Source organism: Hibiscus syriacus, unplaced genomic scaffold (genome assembly GCF_006381635.1).
Source record: "Hibiscus syriacus cultivar Baekdansim isolate YM2019G1 unplaced genomic scaffold, ASM638163v2 tig00116971_pilon, whole genome shotgun sequence".
Classification (NCBI taxonomy): domain Eukaryota; kingdom Viridiplantae; phylum Streptophyta; class Magnoliopsida; order Malvales; family Malvaceae; genus Hibiscus; species Hibiscus syriacus.
The window spans coordinates 648,920-671,762 of NW_024063495.1; the positions used below are offsets into that span (position 1 = coordinate 648,920).

The window sequence follows — 22,843 nt, forward strand, 5'->3', positions numbered from 1 at the left end:
TTCGATTTAAATTTTGAAAAACCGTTTATTTCAGTTCGGTTCAATTTTTGATAAAAAACCGAACCGAACCGAATACACCCCTAGTTATGCCCTTAAATGTGGATTAGTTTATTTTCTGAAATTGGAGTGAATAGAATAAAACAATTATGAAAAAATAAGTACCTAAATATATTTAAATTCAAATTTTGTTACTTAAAGTGGCTCAAAATTTACTGTATAGATTTTAGTTCGAGTCATGATCGAGATTTATCTACAAAATTTTTACCTTTTTGGGACAAAATCTAAATTACTGAAGCTCGATCATGTAAATTTTATTTATCATCTAACTATTTTTTCTTTTAAAATACATTGCTATCAAGTTTGCTATCAAGTTTGAGTACTATTTATATGGAAATGGTGAAGTGACATGAAATAATAATAGTTTTAGTCATCAAAATTTACAGATTCTATTAAATTGATCTAATTTAAAATAATTTAATAAATCTTTAATATTAAAAGTTTTATCAATTTATTCCTATTTTAGTTTGAAATAATTTAATAATTTATTATTAATTTAGTAATAATGTTTAAATATTAAAGATTTATTAAAATTATTTAAGATTATGATGAATTTGATAGAATTGATAAGTTTTGGAACTAAAAGTGTTACTATACTATACCACATCATATTTCTACGACGAGATAACAAAATAAAAATTAAACGTAATTTTACCTATGATTTTAATCAGTTTAATAAAAATCCCATAATCAGTTTTAATCATGACCCAATTAATGGACGCACGAAGTATATGCACTTGTGTTCTACCTTTTAATAAGATTTTATTATCAGGGAGTTACACTGAAACACATAATTTTCTTTCAATTACAATCATTCATCTGCAGTTACAAAATTAATTAAATGCGAAAAATCGTTTTTATTAACCTAATCTCATAATAATGAGTCTTTAAAGACATCTTCATGCATGCATGCATGGTCAGTTTCATCCATGGCGCCGCACCATCATCCACAATCATCAATAGTTATCTCATTCTTCATTTCATCACATACATACATATATATATATATATATCAATAGGCTCTTCACATTTCCAAACCCATATAATTTTTCTCACAATCTCGAAAAGCAAAATGGGAAGTCACTACTCCTTTAATGGCAGCAGCTGGTCTAAGTCTGATAATCATCTTCATGTGGATAAACGAGGAGATTCTTCATCGCTTTTCGCTCCCCATCTTCCAATAGATTCAAGGTAAGTTTCGGATTTCGTATTTGCTATGTCCGTAATCGCGATTATCACCGTAAATGTGCTCGCATGATTACGATTTTCTCAAGAATTTTATGCTCTAATGCTTTGTTTCAGTGCAAGTGTATTCTATAATTCCTTGGATTGGCAGCAAAACAACTTTGATGAGTTTCCCATCCAGGAGAGCTTTGACAATGCTGGTGTTCCATTGATGAGCAGCTTCTGTTTATATGCTCCTTTGGACATCCAACAAAGTTCAACTCAAGGTGAGGTTTATAAATTCATAAATCAAAACACCACAATGTATATATATATATATATATTTTTATTTATGTATATGTATAATGGTTATTAGGTTGAGAGTTCGATATCTTTTAAGTAAGATATTCAAGTTTAAATTTTACAGAGAAAACAATGTTAAAAGTATTCTCTCCAATTAGAAGCTATCGGCTTTTTTATTCTAAATTTAATATTAGTTAGGATTCAGAAACAAAGGGTACTAAAGAAGTTATTTTTGTATTTAAAGTTTTGATTCATTTGATTTCGATCTTAACCATGACCAGAACACAAAAAATCTTATTTAGATTTCTATTTGATTCAACTTTAAATTTAGTTGTACTCAAACACAATGAGCACTAAAAAAGTTTATCTACCCGACCACAAGGGATCATTTATATGTATATACATAAATATAAATATTAAAAATATATAAAATATTTGTAATTATCTTTGCAGAGGATCAGCTTCTCGGATATGAAAATGGCAATGGATTTTGGAATGAAGTAGGAGCATTGTTTGAACCCAAAAATCAAAAGGTTTTGAAGGTTAACAATGGAGAAGAAGGATTAGCGAAGGAAAACAAAGCTAAAAGGGAAAAGAAATGCAACCCTAACGCTAAAATGCCGTCAAAGGAAGTAATCTCCCAATACTTTTACATGCCTATAACACAAGCGGCCAAAGAGCTCAACGTAGGGCTGACATTGTTGAAGAAAAGGTGTAGGGAACTCGGAATCCGCCGGTGGCCGCACCGGAAACTTATGAGCCTCAAAACCCTTATCAACAACATTCAGGTACATATTTTCTTCCTATGGTCGATATTTATTTTTCTAATAGTATGAGATGATTATAAGAGAGTATCTGTTAGAATCATTTTTAGTCGTTGATAACATATTCCGTAGACTGTTCGAATTCGAGACTCTAGAATAAGACTTCTTTCAACAATTGAGATAGTTTAATGGATTCCTTTCTTTATGTTTTTAACGTAACTAACACAAATACGAACATGAAACGAATGTACAGGTGTTGCAGACGGAGGAGGGTGAGGGAAGCGACAGGAAGCTGAGGGAGGCGATGGAGGTTTTAGGGAGGGAGAGGAAGATGTTGGAATCGATGCCGGACATGAAGTTGGAAGACAAGACTAAGAGGCTTAGACAAGCGTGTTTCAAGGCGAATTACAAGAAGAGGAAGCTGATGATGGAGCAGCAGTCGCCGCCATTAGTGTCATCTTCTGATACTACTGCTAGTAGCCAACCTTATGACATGGGAAATGAAGAATATGATGATGAAATGAAAGCTCTTTTATCTGACTTTTTTCATCGACCGACATCATCATCTAATGCTGAGTTTGCCTGTTTTCATTACACAAATACTATGAATATTGATCCTTTTGATCTTTTTGTCTTATTTTGTCCTGTTTGTTATATATATATATATAGACACAAATGTATATGTACGTAGTTGCTTTGATGTTTGATATACATCAGAGAAAAACTTAAAAGCTTTTAACGTTGATGAATAATCTTTCATGGGATGCTTTTATTTTGAAATTTTTATATGTTTTTAATAATAAATGTAAGGGTTAATTACCTCATTCATACCTGAAGTATACTAAATTCTCAGTTTCATATATAATGTTTTAAAATTTTCAATTTCATACATGATATTTTCTGCCGTTAATGGGTTCACCCACTTCCGTCACGGAAGGTGACGTGGAATCCTATGACCACTAAAAAATGACACGTGGCACTTAAAAGAATATTTTAAATTTTTTAAAACATAAAACCCAATTTCCCCTTATTTTCCACGTGGATTTTAAATGGTCTCATACTTACGACGATGTAAGTGAATAAAATAAAAATGTATAGCACTAAACACATACATACACTGGTGTAAGTGAATAAAATAAAATAGTGTAGCACTTAACACATACTTACACATGTGTAAGTATGTATCTCCCAAAGAGTATAGCACTTAACATGTACTTACACTGGTGTAAGTATGTACATCTTCCAATATTATTATAAATTTAATTTATTAACAGTTAGCCGTTTATCAAAATTTGTAACTATAACCTTAATTATTAACCATAATTTTTAACGGTTCGGTTAACCAAAACCGTTTAGCATTTACGATTCAGTTAATTAATCTGTTAAATGTAACAATTATATTGATTAATAATTACAGTTAACGATTATAGATTTTTTAAACACCCCTACTATAAATTTGCAATAGATGTATAATAAAAAACATTTCATAAACATCAAGTTGTTTAAGTAACCTTGTATAGCTAAAACTAGCATAAAGTTAACAAGTACATAAAAGTACACCATAGAAAACAACTAAAACAACCTTGTACACTACATCAACCTTGGACACTTTGCAAGGTGAGCAATTCTAATCTATGAATTACTCATGGAAAACAGTACACCAAAAAACATAAACAACAATATCACAAACCTGTACATACAAGTTTCACACTTGACCTTCCTCGACTTCTCCTCCACCTCCAACAATTTTGAACAATCACTTACACAACAATCTCTTCTGCATTTCAGCAATACTTGAGCAACCTTCAACTCTCGATTCTTCTTTAAGAACATGTTATTTTCTGTCATAAATTCAAAAATAATGCCCTTTTCGTATTTATCTTCAACATCTTCATCAACCCAACGAAAGAATTTACATCCATCCTCATGCATCACATTTCATAAATTCAATTCAAAATAATAAATAAATTTTCATTACTATTATCACTAATTTCTATTAAGTGTCACATTTCATCAATCCATGAAGAAGAATTAACCTGGAACCAATTTAAACAACTAAAGAATCATTGGTCTTTGGTTAATTCTTTTATGGAAGTACGGATTTCAGCTTTCTTCCCACAATTGAAAAAAAATCCTCGACAGTTTCTTTCCTTTGAGTTTGAAGAATATGACGACATCCTTTAAAACAATCGAATGAAAAACAAATTCAAAACGAATAAGCAAGCCAAAATTTGTATAACCCAAATAAAATAAAAAAGAACCCCAAAAATAAATTTGTGAAAATACCCAAATGAAATCAAAAAGAACCCTATAATCATTTTAATATCAACAAAAAAATGTGAAAATACCCAAACAAAAATAAAAATGAAATTGAAAAAACACTTGTTTACCTAAAATTTCAGAACACAAGCCTTGATTGATACAAAATCAAATCCCTCAATTTTTCTGAAGAAAACCTTGATATAAATTGTCCGTTGCAAATAAGGAGAAAATGGGTTTTATTTTTAATAAAAAATATTTTTTAAATATTTTTTAAAGTGTCACGTATCATTTTGTTAGTGGTCATAGGGTTTACGCCACCTTCAACCCGTTAATGACAGAAAACATCATGTATGAAACCGAGAATTTTAAAACATTATGTATGAAACTGAAAATTTGGTATACTTATTGTATGAATAGTATAACTAACCCTAAAGTTAAATAGTAAATAATTTTATAATTATTGATTTTTTTTAAATATAATGAGATTGATTTAATATAAAATATGCCTAGATATTTAAGTGATATACTCGATTTATAGCTAAAAAAATCAAATAATTACATTTAACTTGACTTGATTATAATGATACTTTATAGCTTAAAACAAGAAAATGCTAAAGAAACAACCCTGAAAATGACAAAAGTAGAGTATTGAGATTCCATCAGATCGGCAGATACACATTATATTGTTTTTTTTTGGGAAAAATAATCAAAATACTACCGACAATCAGATTGTCTATTGAGATAGGACACTATATTTCTTTCGAATCTCGACAATTATGAATGAAGCAAATTGGGTTGGGAGGGTCACCTCATAATAAACCTCTACAAAACCTAATATGAATTAGTTAATAAATATATTGAATACCAATAGTTAACTAAAAAAATTAATCTAAATACTTAAATATGATGTATCAAAATGTATAAACACACAAATACATAATAATTTATTGAGTAAAGTATATCGAATGCCGCTTAATTATGTTAAAATGATATTTTCATTCATTAAATTTTCAAATATTTTAATACAATCATTTTGTAATAGTTTCATATATTTAATAACTATTTTGTAATAGTTTAATAAATTTAATGGTTATTTTGTAATATTTAAAAGTCTACTTGTCAAAAAAGAGGATATTAACATAATTCAATGATCTCTTCTGTATTTTATCCTAGGTTCTTTTTTATTTTAAATTAATATCTAACCTGGACAGAACCTTAATACAAACTTAAAAGTCAACATATAATTTTCTTAAATAAAATTAAAGAATTAATTTATAATTATCTCATTAATTTTTTTAAATTTATTATATAAATAAATAAAATTATTTTTAGGTGAAGTTGGGGGCTACATTGCCATGTGATTCTGCTCGGATCGACAAACAAAAATACCCAAAATGGTGCATTTGGTTCACGGAATGTAAGATTACCATTTAGAATAAAAGATTATCAGAGAATAGGATTACTGAGAATGTTATATTTTTTGTTTGGTTGGTTTAGCAGGAATGTAAGATTACCCTGTTTGGTTAAAGGAATAAAAGATTATTGGAATGTATATTTGACCAAATTGTCCTTATTATATATTTGTTTTTTTAACAAGTTGAATTCTACTCTAATATTAATATAAGATATTTATATATTTTCTTTTAAAAAAATTAAATTCATAAAATTTATATAATTTTTTTATAAAATTGAAAATATAAAAAGGTTTAATGAAATGGTAAAATTTTATTTTAACTTCTGAACTTTATATAAAATTTTAATTATAGATTTTTTTTATAAATCTAAAATAGTTTCAGGATAAATTTGTAATTTAACCTTCGTAAAAATTTTATTATTCAATGACAGAAGAATGATATTTTTGAGAAAAAAAATTAAGGGCATTTTAGTCCAAAAAGTCGATAATCCAACAATACCTAAGGGAATAGAGCTAATGATATTCCCGGTAATATACCCTAAAAAATTCACTTTTGGTAATCTTATATTACTGAGAATGAGATTACCGACCAACCAAACGGGGGAATGTAGATTCCATTCCATGAGAATCTTACGTTCCCCGAACCAAACATCCCCAAAGGGACAGATGCCCAAATTAAATTAATCCTCAAATTTGATATTCTTCATTAAATTAGTTTTTAACTTTTTTTATTAGATAGAACTTTAAGATTGAAAAACATGAGAGCAATTAATGATTAAGAGAAAATTGTTAAATTTTAAGATAAATTATATTAAATATCAGTATTTATATCTATTTACCACTATATTTAAAATTAATTAAATTATACAATTTAATTTTAATTTTAATTGTAACACTGGATCATTAACTCATTATGAGTCGGATAGTATGGTCATTTAGTTCTAGCATGGTGCTGACATGAAAACCAAAAAATTAATATTTTAATTTATCTAACCATTTTTCCACCGCGGTCAAGTAGAGTCTTTTAACAAGCTTCTCGCGCTGATAGAAGTTGCCGTTGGACTGTTCGGATCGTCTGATCTAAGAGGCTCCAATCCCATCAGCCTGGCTACGGTACCCAGAGATCGTGGCCTCGGCAGATCTCTAGCTTCTAGCTACATCGAGTCCTCGATCGACCATATCTCCATGGTCTATGAAGTCTTCTGTCGTGGTTCCACCGGTTGAAAGACAGACACTGGTTGTTCGAGAATGAGCTTGAAGATCAGAGTTACATCGAGAGTGTCCTTCCAACAGAGTTTGGCTTCGAGAAAACGCCTGAATGTCTGCTTCATTGTCGGAATCCCATTGAACCCCACATTGGTTCTTCTTATCATCATTTTCTAGAGGACTTTGTGATATTATTCTTGGGTTTTGTATCTGAGACTCTTTCGTCTGCTCTCTTATGGGGGACATGGATAGATCATGTGAATGCTTTAAGAGCATCCGTTTCCTAATTTCTACTGAAAGTTCTGAGATCTTATTGAGTGGAAAGTATCCTTGTGGCATCTTTAATATATAATTAAGGAAAGATATTGTTGGTTTTATTATTACTTTTTTAATAAAATTAGTAAAAAATTATCGAAAATATTATTATTTATATCGATTTTATTATTATTGGATGTTTTACTGGTTTTGTTAACATATCTGGTAAAACGCTACTGATTTTGTTATTTTTTTCCTCTGATTTTGTTATTATTGGAACACTTTACCGGAAATATTAAAAAATATTAATGTTTTAGGTAGAAATAATAATATTTTAGATAATTTTTATCAGTTTTATTAAAAAAATAATAAAAAAATCGATAACGTATTTTCTTATTCGTATATTAAGACTGCCGAACGGTTTACATAGATGTTTCCTTTGTTTGCAACAAATTTCTCTTTTTTCCCGCTCTGTTTGCATTTTTGTAATTATATATATATATATATATATATATATATATAACCAGGAGCAGCCAGGAGCCATGCCACCTCGGTTTGGTAAAATAGCTCTTTTAGTCCCCCCAATATAAAATTTTAGTAAAAAAGGGGTAAATTCCTCTTTTCCATACTCAATTTGAAAAAGTTATTTTAGTCCAAAAACTCAAACTTTTTAAGGGTAAATTACACTAGATATAATTAAATTTTAGGGTATATACTATTTTTATCACTAAACTTTCATTTTACGACAAATGTAAACATTGAGTTATTAAAATTCAAACCACATGATAATGTGAATAAATTTACATTATTTTGGTGTGATCATTGGTGCACAAAACGAGAAGAATCTTCATCACTTTTCCCTCCCCATCTTTCAATAGATTCAAGGTAAGTTTCAAATTGTGCATATTTTTTCTTCGACAATAATATTATTGAAATGATATAAAACCTAAATTGTATATCTCGTAAAACCTTACTGCATCTAAATGGAAGAAAAGAGCACATATAGTCAAGTAGTACAAAGTACACCATCGATCCAACGAACTAATACCAAATCGAATATAATTACAATTGCATCAACTCGTTCTATTCCAATAATCCTTTAATACATCAAACATTTAAACCTATCGAGAACAACTTCAGTAGAAGATATTCCCACCTCCACTCCAAAACCCATGTATATTTTTAAGTTGATTTGTAACCCATACCACATAGACCACACATAAAAGAGTCGGAATCCGCCAGTGGTCGCACCAGAAATTTATGAGCCTCAAAACCTTTATCAATAACATTCAGGTACACATTTTCCTCCTATGATCTATATTCATTTTTTAATAGTAAAAAGTCATTACAAGATAATATCTATTTAGAATATTTTTTAGTCATTGACAACAAACACTCTGTATATTGTTCGAATTCGAGACCTCTGGGGAGAATAAGACTCCTTTCAACAATTGAAGTCGCTTAATGGACTCATTTCTTTCTGTTTATAATGTAAGTAACATGAATACAAACACAAAACGAATATTATGATGTTGCAGACAGAGGAGGGTGAGGGGAGCGAAAGGAAGCTGAGGGAGGCAATGGAGGTTTTGGGGAGGGAGATGAAGATGTTGGAATCGATGTCGGACATGGAGTTGGAAGATAAGACTAAGAGACTTAGAAAAGCGTGTTTCAAGGCAAATTACAAGAAGAGGAAGCTGATGACGGAGCAACAGTCGCCTCCATGAATGTCATCTTCTAGTACTACTGCTAGTAGCCAACCTTATGTGTAATACCCATTTCCCGTATACGTTTCCGTACACGAGTCACATATGTCACATTACTTTTGAAACAATTTTGGTACTTAAAAACCAGTAAAATTTTTGTTTCTTTAGATAAAACAATTTGATAATATAATTTGTAAGACATTCTTCAATTATATATATATATTAAACAATTTTACTCAAATTTGTAATACTTGTTCATATTATTCATATTTAAAATTAGCATAAAATGATTCAGCTAATCTATTACAAACTAGTTTCCAAAATAGTTAAATAGAGCTAATAGGACTTTCATAAGTACATGCCACTAAACTGAGTCAAAATTTCATCATAGAATGTCTTACTGATATTGTATTATATTCCTTGATGCTTGGAGTTGCTATGTACTCTTTAATTATAATCCTGCCTTTTACCTACATGTGAAAATCAATCACACGCTAAGTATATACTTAGTGAGGCAAAATCATAATGAGTTGAAATCAAAACATAAGTATATCATAACTATCAAAATACGAATTGAATATATTAAGTCATTATAAATTCCATGGTTTTGCACACATAGTGCCGATACGGTAATTCACAAACTCATTATGAATTACATGGGGTGTACACATAGTGTCAATACGATAATTCATAAACTCATTATGAATTTCGTGAGGATGCACACATAGTGCCAATACGGAAATTCATAAACTCATTATGAATTTCGTGGGGTTGCACACATAGTTCCAATACGGAAATTCATAAACTCGTTATGAATTTCGTGAGGTTGCACATATAGTGCCAATACGGAAATTCATAAACTCATTATGAATTTCGTGAGGTTGCACACATAGTGCAATACAAAAATCTCCTTATAACATTCAAAATCTCCAAAGGACACTCAAAACTAAGAATCACACCCAAATTTCAAACATGTTTTCAATCACTTATAAGGCTCCCAATTTCTTATTTACTTCTTTGATAAGTCAAATATGCCTTTAAACTCCAATAACTGACCCTATTTCATCAAATCACTTAAAAATCAATTTTATTAAATCTATAATAAATTACTAATCTCTTAGTTTTATTCACTCTTAAGCTTTCCTTAAGCTTCTATATCACTTAAGGTTTCAAAACCAACCCATAAATGAAAGGAAAAACCAACTTGAAGGAATCTTACCTTTGTTATGGGGGCACGTGACGACGGGAAAAAGAAGAATAGAGAACCAATTTTCTTGCAGTTTTTCCCTTTTTCTCTTATTCATCCTAATAAATATCCCCAAAAGAATGAATATTAAATTCATTCATTCTAAAAGATCAAATTGCCCCTCTATCCTTCCATTCTTAATAATTAGTTTTAAACATAATTTCCTAACTAAATCCTGGTACTATTCAATTTATTCAAATTAGCCTACCAAAATTTTAAATACGTATAATATAGTCACTGACCTGATATTTGGGGGTATTACAATTCTCCCCCTTAAGAAAAATTTGTCCTAGAATTTTAAGACTTTAAGCTTTTACCAAAGCACTTAACTAGAGGAATTGTCTTACTATGCAGTTTCTTGATTTCTCGATCCAAGATCCATACTGGTTCTTCTTCATAAGTCAAATCTGGTCGAATCTCTATTTCCTCCAATGAAATAACATACGATGGAACTGATTGGTACTTCATAAGCAACGACACATGAAAAATATTATGGTTCTTGTATATTTCTGGAGGTAAAGCTAATTGATAAGCTATTGGTCTGACCCTTTTTAAAATCTTATAAAGTCCAATAAATCTCGGACCCAGTTTCTCCTTTGCGCCCTAAACCACAATACTTTCTTCCAAGGCTATACTTTCAGAATAACTTTATCACTTTATCCTCAACCTTTTTCAATAAATCAGGGTCAACCATATTCTTGTCTTTTAATTCAAACCAATTTAATAGTGTTCGACATTTTCTCCCATATAAAGCTTCGTATGGAGTCATATTGATGTTCAATTGATAACTATTGTTATAGGCAATTTCTTCTAAAGGCAATTTTTTTCCTATGATCCCTTGAAATCAATCACACTTGCCTTCAACATATCTTCCCATATCTGAATAGTACACTTCAACTAACCATCTGTCTGCGAATGAAAGAGTGTACTGAAATTCAATCAAGTACCCAAAGCTTTATGAAAGAATTTCCAAAATTTTGAAGTGAATCTTAGATCTCTTTCGGATATGATCGATACTGGCACTCCATGCAGTCTAACTATCTTTTATATGCATAACTCATTATATATATCCATCAAATAATATGATCATACCAAAATAAAGTGAATTGTCATCCATAATGAGTCTTTCTTGCTAGATGCCAAAAGTAGCCTTGTAACAAAGCCCACATTGAGTCGTTTCCCCTTTTCGTTCATGAATCGAGATCGATTGAAATAATTCAGAAGATACTTGATGTTTAGCTTTCCTCTATTGGTACGTCAGATACTTGCCACAATTTCCATGATGGCTCTTTTCAAACCAGGCCACCAAACTGACTCTTTAAAACTTGGTACATCTTGTTTCCACCTGAATGCATATTAAACTGACTTAATGCCCCAAAAAGAATATATTTCTTTAGATCTTCATCGTCGGAAATACAAATTCTCTAATGATAGTACAAACATCCATCGGACCTGACCTCAAAAGTCCTTAATCCCATCATTTTTTACTTGTGCAATTCTTACCAAGAAATTTTCATCTTTCATTTGTAATTATCTTATCCAATCTAAAAACATCAGCTATATCTTTAATTTAGCCAACAGTGCCATTTCTTTCAACACTAGTCGCATATTCATAGCTCACAAAACTATAAAAGTTTTTCGACTGAGTGTATTTGTAACAACAAATGCCTTCCCTGGGTGATAATCAATGATCACATCATAATCTTTTAAAAGATCTATCCGTCTTTTCTGTCTCAGATTCAACTTTTTTTAGTCAACAAGTACTTTAGGCTTTTTGTGATTTGTATAATCATAATACCGCTTACCATACATATATTGGCGTTAAACCTTTAAAGCAAACCCGGCTGCTATCAATTCTAAATCATGTGTAAGGTAATTCCTTTTATGAGTCTTTAACTTAATCAAGACATAGGCTATAACTTTACGTTTTTGCATAAGTACTCATTCCAAGACGTTATAAGGTACATCACTAAAAACCACATAATCCTTACCCAACTCAAGTCATACAAGCACTGGTGCCTCTATTAAGATCCTCTTTAGCATTTCAAAACTCTCTTGGCACTACTCCGTTTAAAAAAAAACACATATTTCCTTAAAGACTTGGTTAACAGTGAGGCTAACATCAAAAAGTTCTTCACGAACCTTCGATAGTAACCAGCAAGCACCAAGAAACTCCAAACTTCAGAAACATTCTTTGGGGTTTTCCAATCCACTATATCTTGAATCTTTTTGGTATCTATTCTTATGCCTTATGCGGAGACTATATGGCTAAGAAAAACAACCTCCGCTAACCAGAATTCACATTTGAATAGTTTGGCATACATCTTATTCTCTCGAAGAATATGAAGAACAATACAAAGATGAACATCATGCTCATCTCTCGACTTTGAATACACTACAGTATCATCAATAATTACCATCACAAATTGATCCAAATAAGATTGAAATACTTGGTTCATCGAATCCATAAATGTTGCAAGGGCATTATTCAAATCGAATGACATCACCATAACTTGTAATGTCCCTACCGAGTCTGAAAAGTTGTCTTTGGAATATCCTCCTCATAAATATTAATTGGTGGTATCCTGATCGAAGGGTCTATCTTAGAGAACATTACTGCGCCTTTTTGTTGATCAAACATATCATCAATCATTGGAAGAGGATACTTCTTCTTTTATTGTTACCTTATTAAACTGTCAATAATCTATGCATAACTACATATATTCATCTTTCTTTTCTCCAATAGCACAAATACTCCCCGAGGTGAAGCACTCGGTCTGATGAAACCTTGATTAATCAACTCTTGTAATTGAGCCTCTAGTTCTCTTAACTCGATCAAAGTCATTCGATATGAACCCATAGAAACATGTTCAATACCCTGATAACCATCAATCTTGAATTCCACCTCTCGATCTAGAGGTAACTCAGGTAATTCATATGAAAAAATATCTATAAATTCCCGAGTTGTGGGAATATCATAAAATCCTATTTTAAATACTTAAGTATCTTTCACACTAACCAGAAAAACTATACATCTTTCTAACATCATTTCTTCGCAATCATTGCTGATATCACATTGGGCAATGATTTTGTTTTTCTTTAAAAAACTATGATTTCTAAATCCTCTGTATCTTTCTGAAGTAATCGCTTCTTAAGACGAACAATCTAACCATAAGGCGGAGACACCAATCCATACCCAATATAATCTCAAACTTGTCAAATGATAATTCCATCAGATTCACTGGGAACATATTCCCTTGAATCTTTACCGAATATTTACTACATGTCCAACTCACACTTGCACCATGACCCACAGGGTTTACCGCTATCATCTCACTCGAGATCAAGTTGAATAGAATACCATTATTTTAAAATTTCTTATTTCCCTCTAGAGGTAATCTGTGTAACCTTTCCGGATCAATTGAAAATATTATCAAGCAGTTGAAACATTTTTCCCTCTCAATTATGCAAGGCTAAATGTCCACATCATTTAATAGGAAGACTTGACAACTTCGTAGAAATAACTTCATAGTAGTTAATGCTAAAATTACACTAGTAAACAAATTTACTCTTTTTCCTATCACTGCGAACTTAACACATTTTCAAGTCCTCGAGAGTTAATCTTAATCTAAGCATTAATTCATTGTAGTATGGAATATGTAGACAATCTACTTTCGCAAATTCATTTTCAAAAGGTAACTCTATCCAGTCCCTAAAACTTAACATCTATTCTCATACAAACTCATAATCATTTGATTCACTAATAACTCAACTTTCTTTAAACTTTTGGCGGACAACGTATTTACCACTCACTCATTTCCTCTAACTCAACTTAATAATGCTTTAAATCATTTAATTCTTAACTTAAATATTTCTCAATTATTTAAGCTTACTTGAAGAAACCTCAGTGTCATTTCTAGATTCAGAAATCTCCTCTAGATCCTCATCTGATTCAACTTCTCTTGTAAATCGTTCAAACATTTTAATGGATTCATCAAATGCATAAACTTCGTTAAACATTGGGGAATTTCTTCCACAGAATGGAGGAAAATCCCTAGCAGCTTCTACCCTTCTAAGGCATGATACTGAAGTCATTTCGGATTCTTTTGGGTTGATTTCGATCTCGACGTTCTTTTCAACATTATCAACTTTCTTACCATTGTCTTTAGTTTCCGACATCTAAACACAGTAAAAAATTATCTTACATTCGTAAAGAGTAACTTTACTCCCTAATAAGCATTATCACAATATATATACAACTGTTAGTAAACTTCTAACATTCTAGTGGCATGTATACATTCTTAACAAAATTACTACTCATTTCATATCTAGAAACGACTAAACCTATAGCTCCGATACCAATAAATATAATGCTGATTTACCGTATACATTTTTGTACACGAGTCACATGAATTTTGAAACAATTTCGGTACTTGAAAACCAGTAAAATTTTGTTTCTTTAGATAAAACAATTTGATAATATAGTTTGTAAGACATTATTCAATTATATATATATATATAAAAAACGTTTACTCAAATTTGTAATACTTATTCATATTATCCATATTTAAAATTAGCATAAAACGATTCAGTTAATCTATTACAAACTAGTTTCCAAAATAGTTAAATAGAGCTAATAGGACTTTCATAAGTACATGCCACTAAACTAAGTCAAAATTTTATCATAGGATGTCATACTGATATTGTATTATATTCCTTGGCGCTTGGAGTTGCTCTGTACTCTTTAATTATAATACTTGCTTTTACCTACATGTGAAAATCAATCACAGGGCAAGTATATACTTAGTGAGGTACAATCATAATGGGTTGAAATCAAAACATAAGTATATCATAACTAACAAAATACGAATTAAATATATTAAGGGGCTGTTTGTTTTCCTCTTAACGTAACCATTCAGCGCTGAATGTTGAACCGTTCAGCATTCAGCGCGTTTGTTTCGTATCTCTGAATGATTCAGTGTTGACTGATTCAACAAAACAGTGTTGAATGATTCAGCACAAAGTACATTCTGAATGATTCAGAGCCATTATCAAACAACATGTCACATTCATAGCTAATTCATACAGAGCTTCTGAATCATTCAACATTTGAATCATTCAGCGCTTAATCATTTTGAAGTAAACAAACAACCCCTACTCATTATAAATTCCATGGTTTTGCACACATAGTGCCGATACGGTAATTCATAAACTCATTAAGAATTACATGGGGTTGCACACATAATGCCAATACAGAAATTCATAAACTCATTATGAATTTCGTGGGGTTGCACATATAGTGCCAATACGGAAACTCATAAAATCATTAAGAATTTCATCGGGTTGCACACATAGTGCCAATACGAAAATTCATAAACTCATTATGAATTTCGTGAGGTTGCACACATAGTGCCAATACGGGAATTCATAAACTCATTATGAATTTCGTGAGGTTGCACACATAGTGCCAATACGAAATTCATAAACTCGTTATCACTTGTCCCAACTAGCTTACATCCATAAATCTCCTTATAACATCCAAAATCTCCAAAGAACACTCAAAACTAAGAATCACACCCAAATTTCAAACATGTTTTCAATCACTTCTAAGGCTCCCAATTTCTTATTTACTTCTTTGATAAGTCAAATATGCCTTTAAACTCTAATAACTGACCCTATTTCATCAAATAACTTAAAAATCCATTTTATTAAACTCTAATAAATCACTAATCTCTTAGTTTTATTCACTCTTAAGATTTCCTTAAGCTTCTATATCACTTAAGGTTTCAAAACCAACCTATAAACGAAAGAAAAAACCAACTTGAATGAATTTTACCTTTGCTATGGGGGCACGAGGACGATGGGAAGAAGAGTAGAGAAGCAATTTTCTTTCAGTTTTCCCTTTTTCTCCTATTCATTCTAATAAATATCTCCCAAAAGAATGAATATTAAATTCATTCTTTCTAAAAGACCAAATTACCCTTCATCCTTCTATTCTTAATAATAATTTTAAACACAATTTCCTAATTAAATCGTTGTACTATTCAATTTATTCAAATTAACCCACCAAATTTTTAAATCCGTACAATATAGTCATTGACAAGATATTTGGGGTATTACATTATGACATGGGAAATAAAGAAGAATAAGAAGAAGAAGATATAAATCAGAGAAAAATTTAGAAGCTTTTAACGTTGATGAATAATCTTTCATGGATTTATTTGTTTATGAATTATTTTCCACGTAATTAGATATCAAATATTTGTAATTATTGAAAATTTTATTGATTTTGATTTAATATAATATATGACTTGAGATATTTAAGTGATATGTTCGTCTATAGTTAAAAGAATTTAAACCATTATATTTAACTTGATTTACTTTTTTTTTATAAATTTTTTTATTAGATTTATATCTTATTCATATGTAATTATTCATGTCTTTCACAATGACTTTAGACTTTGATAAACTCATTTTGTTGTCTTTTGTCGATTTACATGTTCACAAAACATCTTTAAAACTCATAAAATGAAACACAAAAACTAGCCAATTTTGGGAGTTAAGAGACTTTTTCAAATTTGAGGGGTTTTGAGGCATATGTTCAAAAATTCGAATAGTTTACAGTAGATTAGAGTATTAGTACGTCAAAATTTTTAGATGAATTTTCGTTAAATTTAGATGAATTTCATGGAAATCAAATTGAGGAGAAGAAAGAACCGAAAAATTTAATGTATAAAACTGACATTTATTAAAATTTAATGACAACTCATAAACTAAAAGTTAACGAAAAAAAGGAAATGAATACATTATTATACCATAAATAATTAATACTTTCACTATAATTTAAGTCAAAACTAAAGTTTAATAACATAATTAAAAGTACTTAAAGTTTAATGATAAGATAGATATTGGACGAACCAAAATATCTTAACGGTTAAAAGGATAGTTGTGATCCCTAAAGATCCTAGGTTCAAACACTAAAGACTGCAATGATGTTTGAGTTTTCATTGTCAAATAATTAAAAATCTTTAGAACAAAAATTACTTTCTAAACACCTTAGATTAATAGTTCACCAATATGAAATATAACTTTTTATTTTCTTGAACATAATTCACAAGTAATTAAAATATAAAATCATAATTTTATAATTTAAATATCCACCTTTACTCATTAAAAATAGAACCTTCTTTTATCCACACTTCTTTGTGGATCTTGAGTCCATTTGATGTTTATGATCATTTCCAGATTGTTTGAACTTTACATCGATCTTACTACGAATCGAAGGGGAGGAATTTGGAGTCTTGGACGGAACTTTTTCATGCATAAGCAGTGGTTTCTGAGAAACTGGAGTTCCATCTGCATCTTTCCATGGTGCTGGCCGCTTCATGATCATATCAGGATCGTTCTCCTCAACACCAACCAGGGAAGAATTCGGCATTGATTCCAAGCCCATCAACTTGGCCACGATCGGAGGGAGAGTCTGGGTTCCCGGAGATCGTGGCGGATTAGTAACTCTAGCTTGTAGGTACATCGAGTCCTTGACCATATCTCGAAGGTCTTTAAAGTCATCATTCGAGATCCGACAGGATGAAAGACAGACACTGGTTGATCGAGAGTGACCTTGAAGATCTGAGTTACATCGAGAATGTCTTTGCAACTCAGTTTGGCTTCGAGAAAACGCCTGAATGTCGGGTTCATTGTCGGAATCCCATTGAACCCCATATTGGTTGAATCTTCTTATATCATTTTTTGGAGGCAGCATTGGTATCTGAGACTCTCTCGTCTGCTCTCTTCATAGATATGACTGCTCTGCTTTAATAACCCTAAACCTTGAAATTTATGGAGAATGCAGAGATATTACGGAGATGTTTCCTTCTGTTTTCGAAAAATTTCCTTTTCCCACGTTCTCTTTGCATTTTGTATATGTAAACTAAATGTTTAGTATTTAAACTATTACTTTTATTTCATTTTAAATTATTTTTTTAAATCATATCTAACGTTTAGTTTATGTTTTATTTTGATATCCATCGTTAAAAAATTAAAAACTACAGACATGGTATATTTTTTTAATGATGGTGTGACATTCGTCAACATTACTATTAAGTTTTTAACGATGAAATACCAAAATAAAATCTAGACTAAATGTTAAGTATGATTTTGAAAAAATAACGTTTAGGTACCACAATAGAATAAAAATAATAATTTAAAAGTACTAAATGTGTAATTTTCCCTTTTCAATAATATATATTAAACCCGGGGCGACAAGAGACTGTCGCTTGGTTTGGTAAAACCTTGTTTTAGTCCCCAATAAAAAATTCATTAAATATAATGGTAAAATTATTTTTTACCCTCGTTAGTTTGGAAAAGTTTTATTTATATAAAAAATGAAAATCTTTTAGTTAATAAAATGAGAAAAATATTCCTTGACCTTGGATCCACTTCACTTAAAATTTGATTACAATCTATAATTAGAAGGATATTGAATAATTAATTATATTTAATTTATATGTTTATTAAATAATGTACGAATAATAATGTAATTAGCACTAAAATCAATCAACATCAATTTTTATTTTTTGTTTTATCTATTTTTGGATGAAAAATAATAATAAAGGAACGATGGAATGAGACAAAAAAAAAAATAAAGAGAAAAATGAAAGGATAAAATTATGTATTTGGTTTTGTGTTTTTAAAAAATTATTAAATAATATTAAATATTAAGACTATAATTTAATACCATCTTCACAAGCACAACAATCTCAATGAATCAACATTTTACTCTAAAACCTCCCAAAACAGAAGTCAAAAACACAATGAGCTCTCAAAGCTAATATTCAAACCCACCCCACATCAACATCAACATTAGCAACTATGTAGGATAAATAAAATTTGACGTGAGTTAAAAAAAAATAAAAATTTTTAACTCCTCCTAATTTTACTAAATTACTAAAATAATAATATTTTATTATTAAAATAGCATTTCAAAAATTTTAATTTCTAAAATAACACTTATTTCTATCACTTAAGACAAAGGTGTAGCTACGACTGTATCTTTTAAAAAACTCTTTCTAAAAAAAACGTGTTTACTTACCTGACATATCACTTAGGTTGTTTCTCCAATAGTAACGTCATACAAGATCCACATTCTTATACCTTCCAGAAGACGCTGTCACATGCGTACATCGTCATCATCCTATGTGATAAAAATAAATATTATTTTGATTAAAAATTTATTTTAATAATTTAGCCTCCTAGTTTCCTACACACATCCATGTGAGAAGAGCACGTGGGTGGGGTCACTACACCTGTCGTGACCTCTCAGATTCGGACCAGGGATTGTACATTTCGGTTCGGAGTCTCTTGAGACAACAAGTTTGCAGTTTGTTCTTCTTTCAGCGTCCTGAGGAGTCCCTTTGCTTGCTGTGCTTCAAATATCTGTCTAAGACCTCTCAGATTCGGACCAGAGCTTGTAAATTCCGGTTCATAGTCTCATTGAGACACCAAATTTGCAGTTTGTTCTTCTTTCAGCGTCTGAGGAGTCCTTTGCTTGCTTGCTTCAAGTATCTGTTTTAGAGCTTTGAGATCCTTTCCAGATTGTTTGAACTCTAAATCTTTCAATCTTTTCTCGATCCTTTCAGTCTTGGACCGAACTTTTACATTTTTAAGATGTGGTTTCTGAGTTCCATCCGCATGTTCCCATGGTGCTAGCTCCATCATCATATTTTGATCGTTTGATCTAAGAGACTGCAACAAAGGATTGTGTTCCTCAACACTGCCGGTTTTCACCACAGCCGAGGAAGTATACGGCATCGTTTCCAAGCCCATCAGCTTGGCTACGATCGGAGGGAGAGTCTGGGTTCCCGGAGATCGTGGCGGATTAGTAACTCTAGCTTGTAGGTTCATCGAGTCCTTGACCATATCTTGAAGGCCTTTAAAGTCATCTGTCGAGAACCGACAGGATGAAAGACAGACACTGGTTGATCGAGAGCGACCTTGAAGATCTGAGTTACATCGAGAATGTCCCGGAGATGATCGAGAGCGACCTTGAAGATCTGAGTTACATCGAGAATGTCTTTGCAACTCAGTTTGGCTTCGAGAAAACGCCTGAATGTCGGGTTCATTGTCGGAATCCCATTGAACCCCATATTGGCTGGATCTTCTTATCATCATTTTTTGGAGGCAGAATTTGTATCTGAGACTCTCTCGTCTGCTCTCTTCGTATATTTTACCCTTAAAAATTTACAGTTTTTGGGACTAAAACAACATTTCCAAATTGAAGGAGGGAAAACAAGAATTTACCATTTTGCTTACCAAACTTTTAGGGTAAACTAACTGTTTAGTACTTAAACTATCAGTTTTGATCTGTTTTAGTACCTAAACTTTCAATTTTTTCAAAACTATACCTAACATTTAGTTTTAGTTTCATTTTAGTATCCCGTTAAAAACTTAACGTTAAGTTTTTTAAAAATTTTAAAGTTTAGGTATTAAAGCGGACTAAAATTGATAGTTTAGGTACTAAATACATTAAGTTTTTAATGACGGGTACTAAAATGAAACAAAAAATAAATGTTAGGCATAATTTTGAAAAAACTGAAAGTTTAAATACTAAAACATATCAAAATTGATAATTTAAGTACTAAACTTGTAGTTTACCCAAACTTTTAGGGGACTAAAAGAGCTGTTTTACACATTTACTTTTACCAAACCAAGGTTGCATTCCTCCTGCCGCCCCTGGTTTTAAATATATTATTACAAAATGTAAGAAAAAAAGACAAGGGTAAATTACAAACATTTCTCATTTAATTATCTTTTTTTATTTTATTTTGATTGCTTAAATTTAAATTCTTTTAATTTAATCGCTAAACTTTTAAATTACTCCTATTTGTGGAAAACATAAGGAAGCATCTCCGTAGGATCTAAGCACTTTGAGTAGGAAAAAAAAATGGTCTTAAAGCACTCATATCTATCCATGTCCCCATAAGAGAGATTGCGACAATGATGATAAGAAGATGGAACCATGGTGGGGTTCAATGGGATTCCGACAATGCTTTTTTCTTGAAACGTTTTGATTCCTTGGGTTATTCTTGCTTGGACACGTTAGGAAGGTTCGTTGAAGAAGCATCCTTAACAGGTGTGAAACGACCGATCAACATGATTCTTTCCCAACCAGTTTAATACGACATATTAACATTTTGTTATCTCGGTAACAATTGTTAATGGCGAGTGACCGATATGTTATAAATCGATAATATCAGTGACCAAATTATTACTTTTGAAACATCAATAAGAAGAATAGGAACTTAATCAAACATCAATGGTCATTTATGTAGTTTACCCATATTATATTAATATTAAATATATAAAATAATATTATTTTGTGTGTTTATGTTTTGAAGTGAAAAGTTGAGAAAATATTTTACAGAAAATCAAAAGGAAAAAAACTTTACAGAAAATCAAAAGAAATCATAAAATATAATTATAGTGAGGAAAACCAATTACGTCAATCAAACAATGAAAAATGAAAAAAAACTATTTTTCGTAATTCATTTTCTTGATATCAAACACATCCTAAAATCAAAATTAATTTGTTCAAACTAACCAATATAAAGTTTAATAAAAATAATATAAAATTTCAAAAGTAATGACATTTAATATAATTATCCTAAAATTTAACAATTTTATCTTTAACCTCATGTTTTTCCATCTTAAAGTTTAGTTTAACAAAAAAAATGATTGAATAAGAAAACTAGAAAATTTAAGGATCTATTTATATATTAAACCATCAAGATCGAGTCGAGAGAAAAGACTCTCGTTTTAAAGATTAATTTAACCATCATGGTGGAAAAGCTTGTATTAAAAACCATGAAGCATTCGAGTCCATATAAGCTACAATGGCTCAACGAACGAGGAAAATTCAACGTTAACAAACAAGTGATAGTTCCTTTTTCAATTGGAAAGTACAAGGACAAGGTTATGTATGATGTAGTTCCTATGCATGTTAGCCATCTACTTCTTGGGAGGCCATGGCAGCATGACAAAAGAACTATTCATGATTGTTTCACCAACCAATACTTGTTCAACCATGGAGGAAAGAAGATTGTCCTTACTCTCTTGACACCGAAAGAAGTTCAGAGTAATCAACTCAATATGAAACAAAGCATTGAATCCATGAGGAAAGGGAAAGCGTCATCAAACATGGAAGAAATAATTAGAAAACAAGTGCTTATTCATCTAAGTGCTTGATCCGAGAGTTCTTATTGACGAGATTAAAGATTAAAGACGATTATTCTAACTTTGAAAATGCATAATTTTACTTTGACTTGCAGGCAATTCAATTGACGCAATTTGTCAAAGGAAAGAACCAAGAGGCGTGATTCATAAAGATTTAAAAGTTGTGTCTATTCATCAGCCTAAAGTTGTGACTTTTCATAATTCAATGGACTTGACTTTCGGAGAACCAAGGAAC

General features: G+C 30.8%; 1 protein-coding gene across 1 annotated transcript; it reads left to right on the forward strand.

Moving 5' to 3' along the window:
- Positions 1 to 1,129: 1,129 nt before the first annotated feature.
- LOC120192091 (protein RKD2-like) lies at positions 1,130 to 9,152 on the forward strand. Its single transcript, XM_039194942.1, has 5 exons — positions 1,130 to 1,248; positions 1,360 to 1,508; positions 1,978 to 2,312; positions 2,542 to 2,934; positions 8,964 to 9,152. The coding sequence occupies exons 1-5, from the start codon at positions 1,130 to 1,132 to the stop codon at positions 9,150 to 9,152; spliced, it is 1,185 nt and encodes a 394-aa protein (XP_039050873.1).
- The last annotated feature ends 13,691 nt before the right edge of the window (positions 9,153 to 22,843 follow it).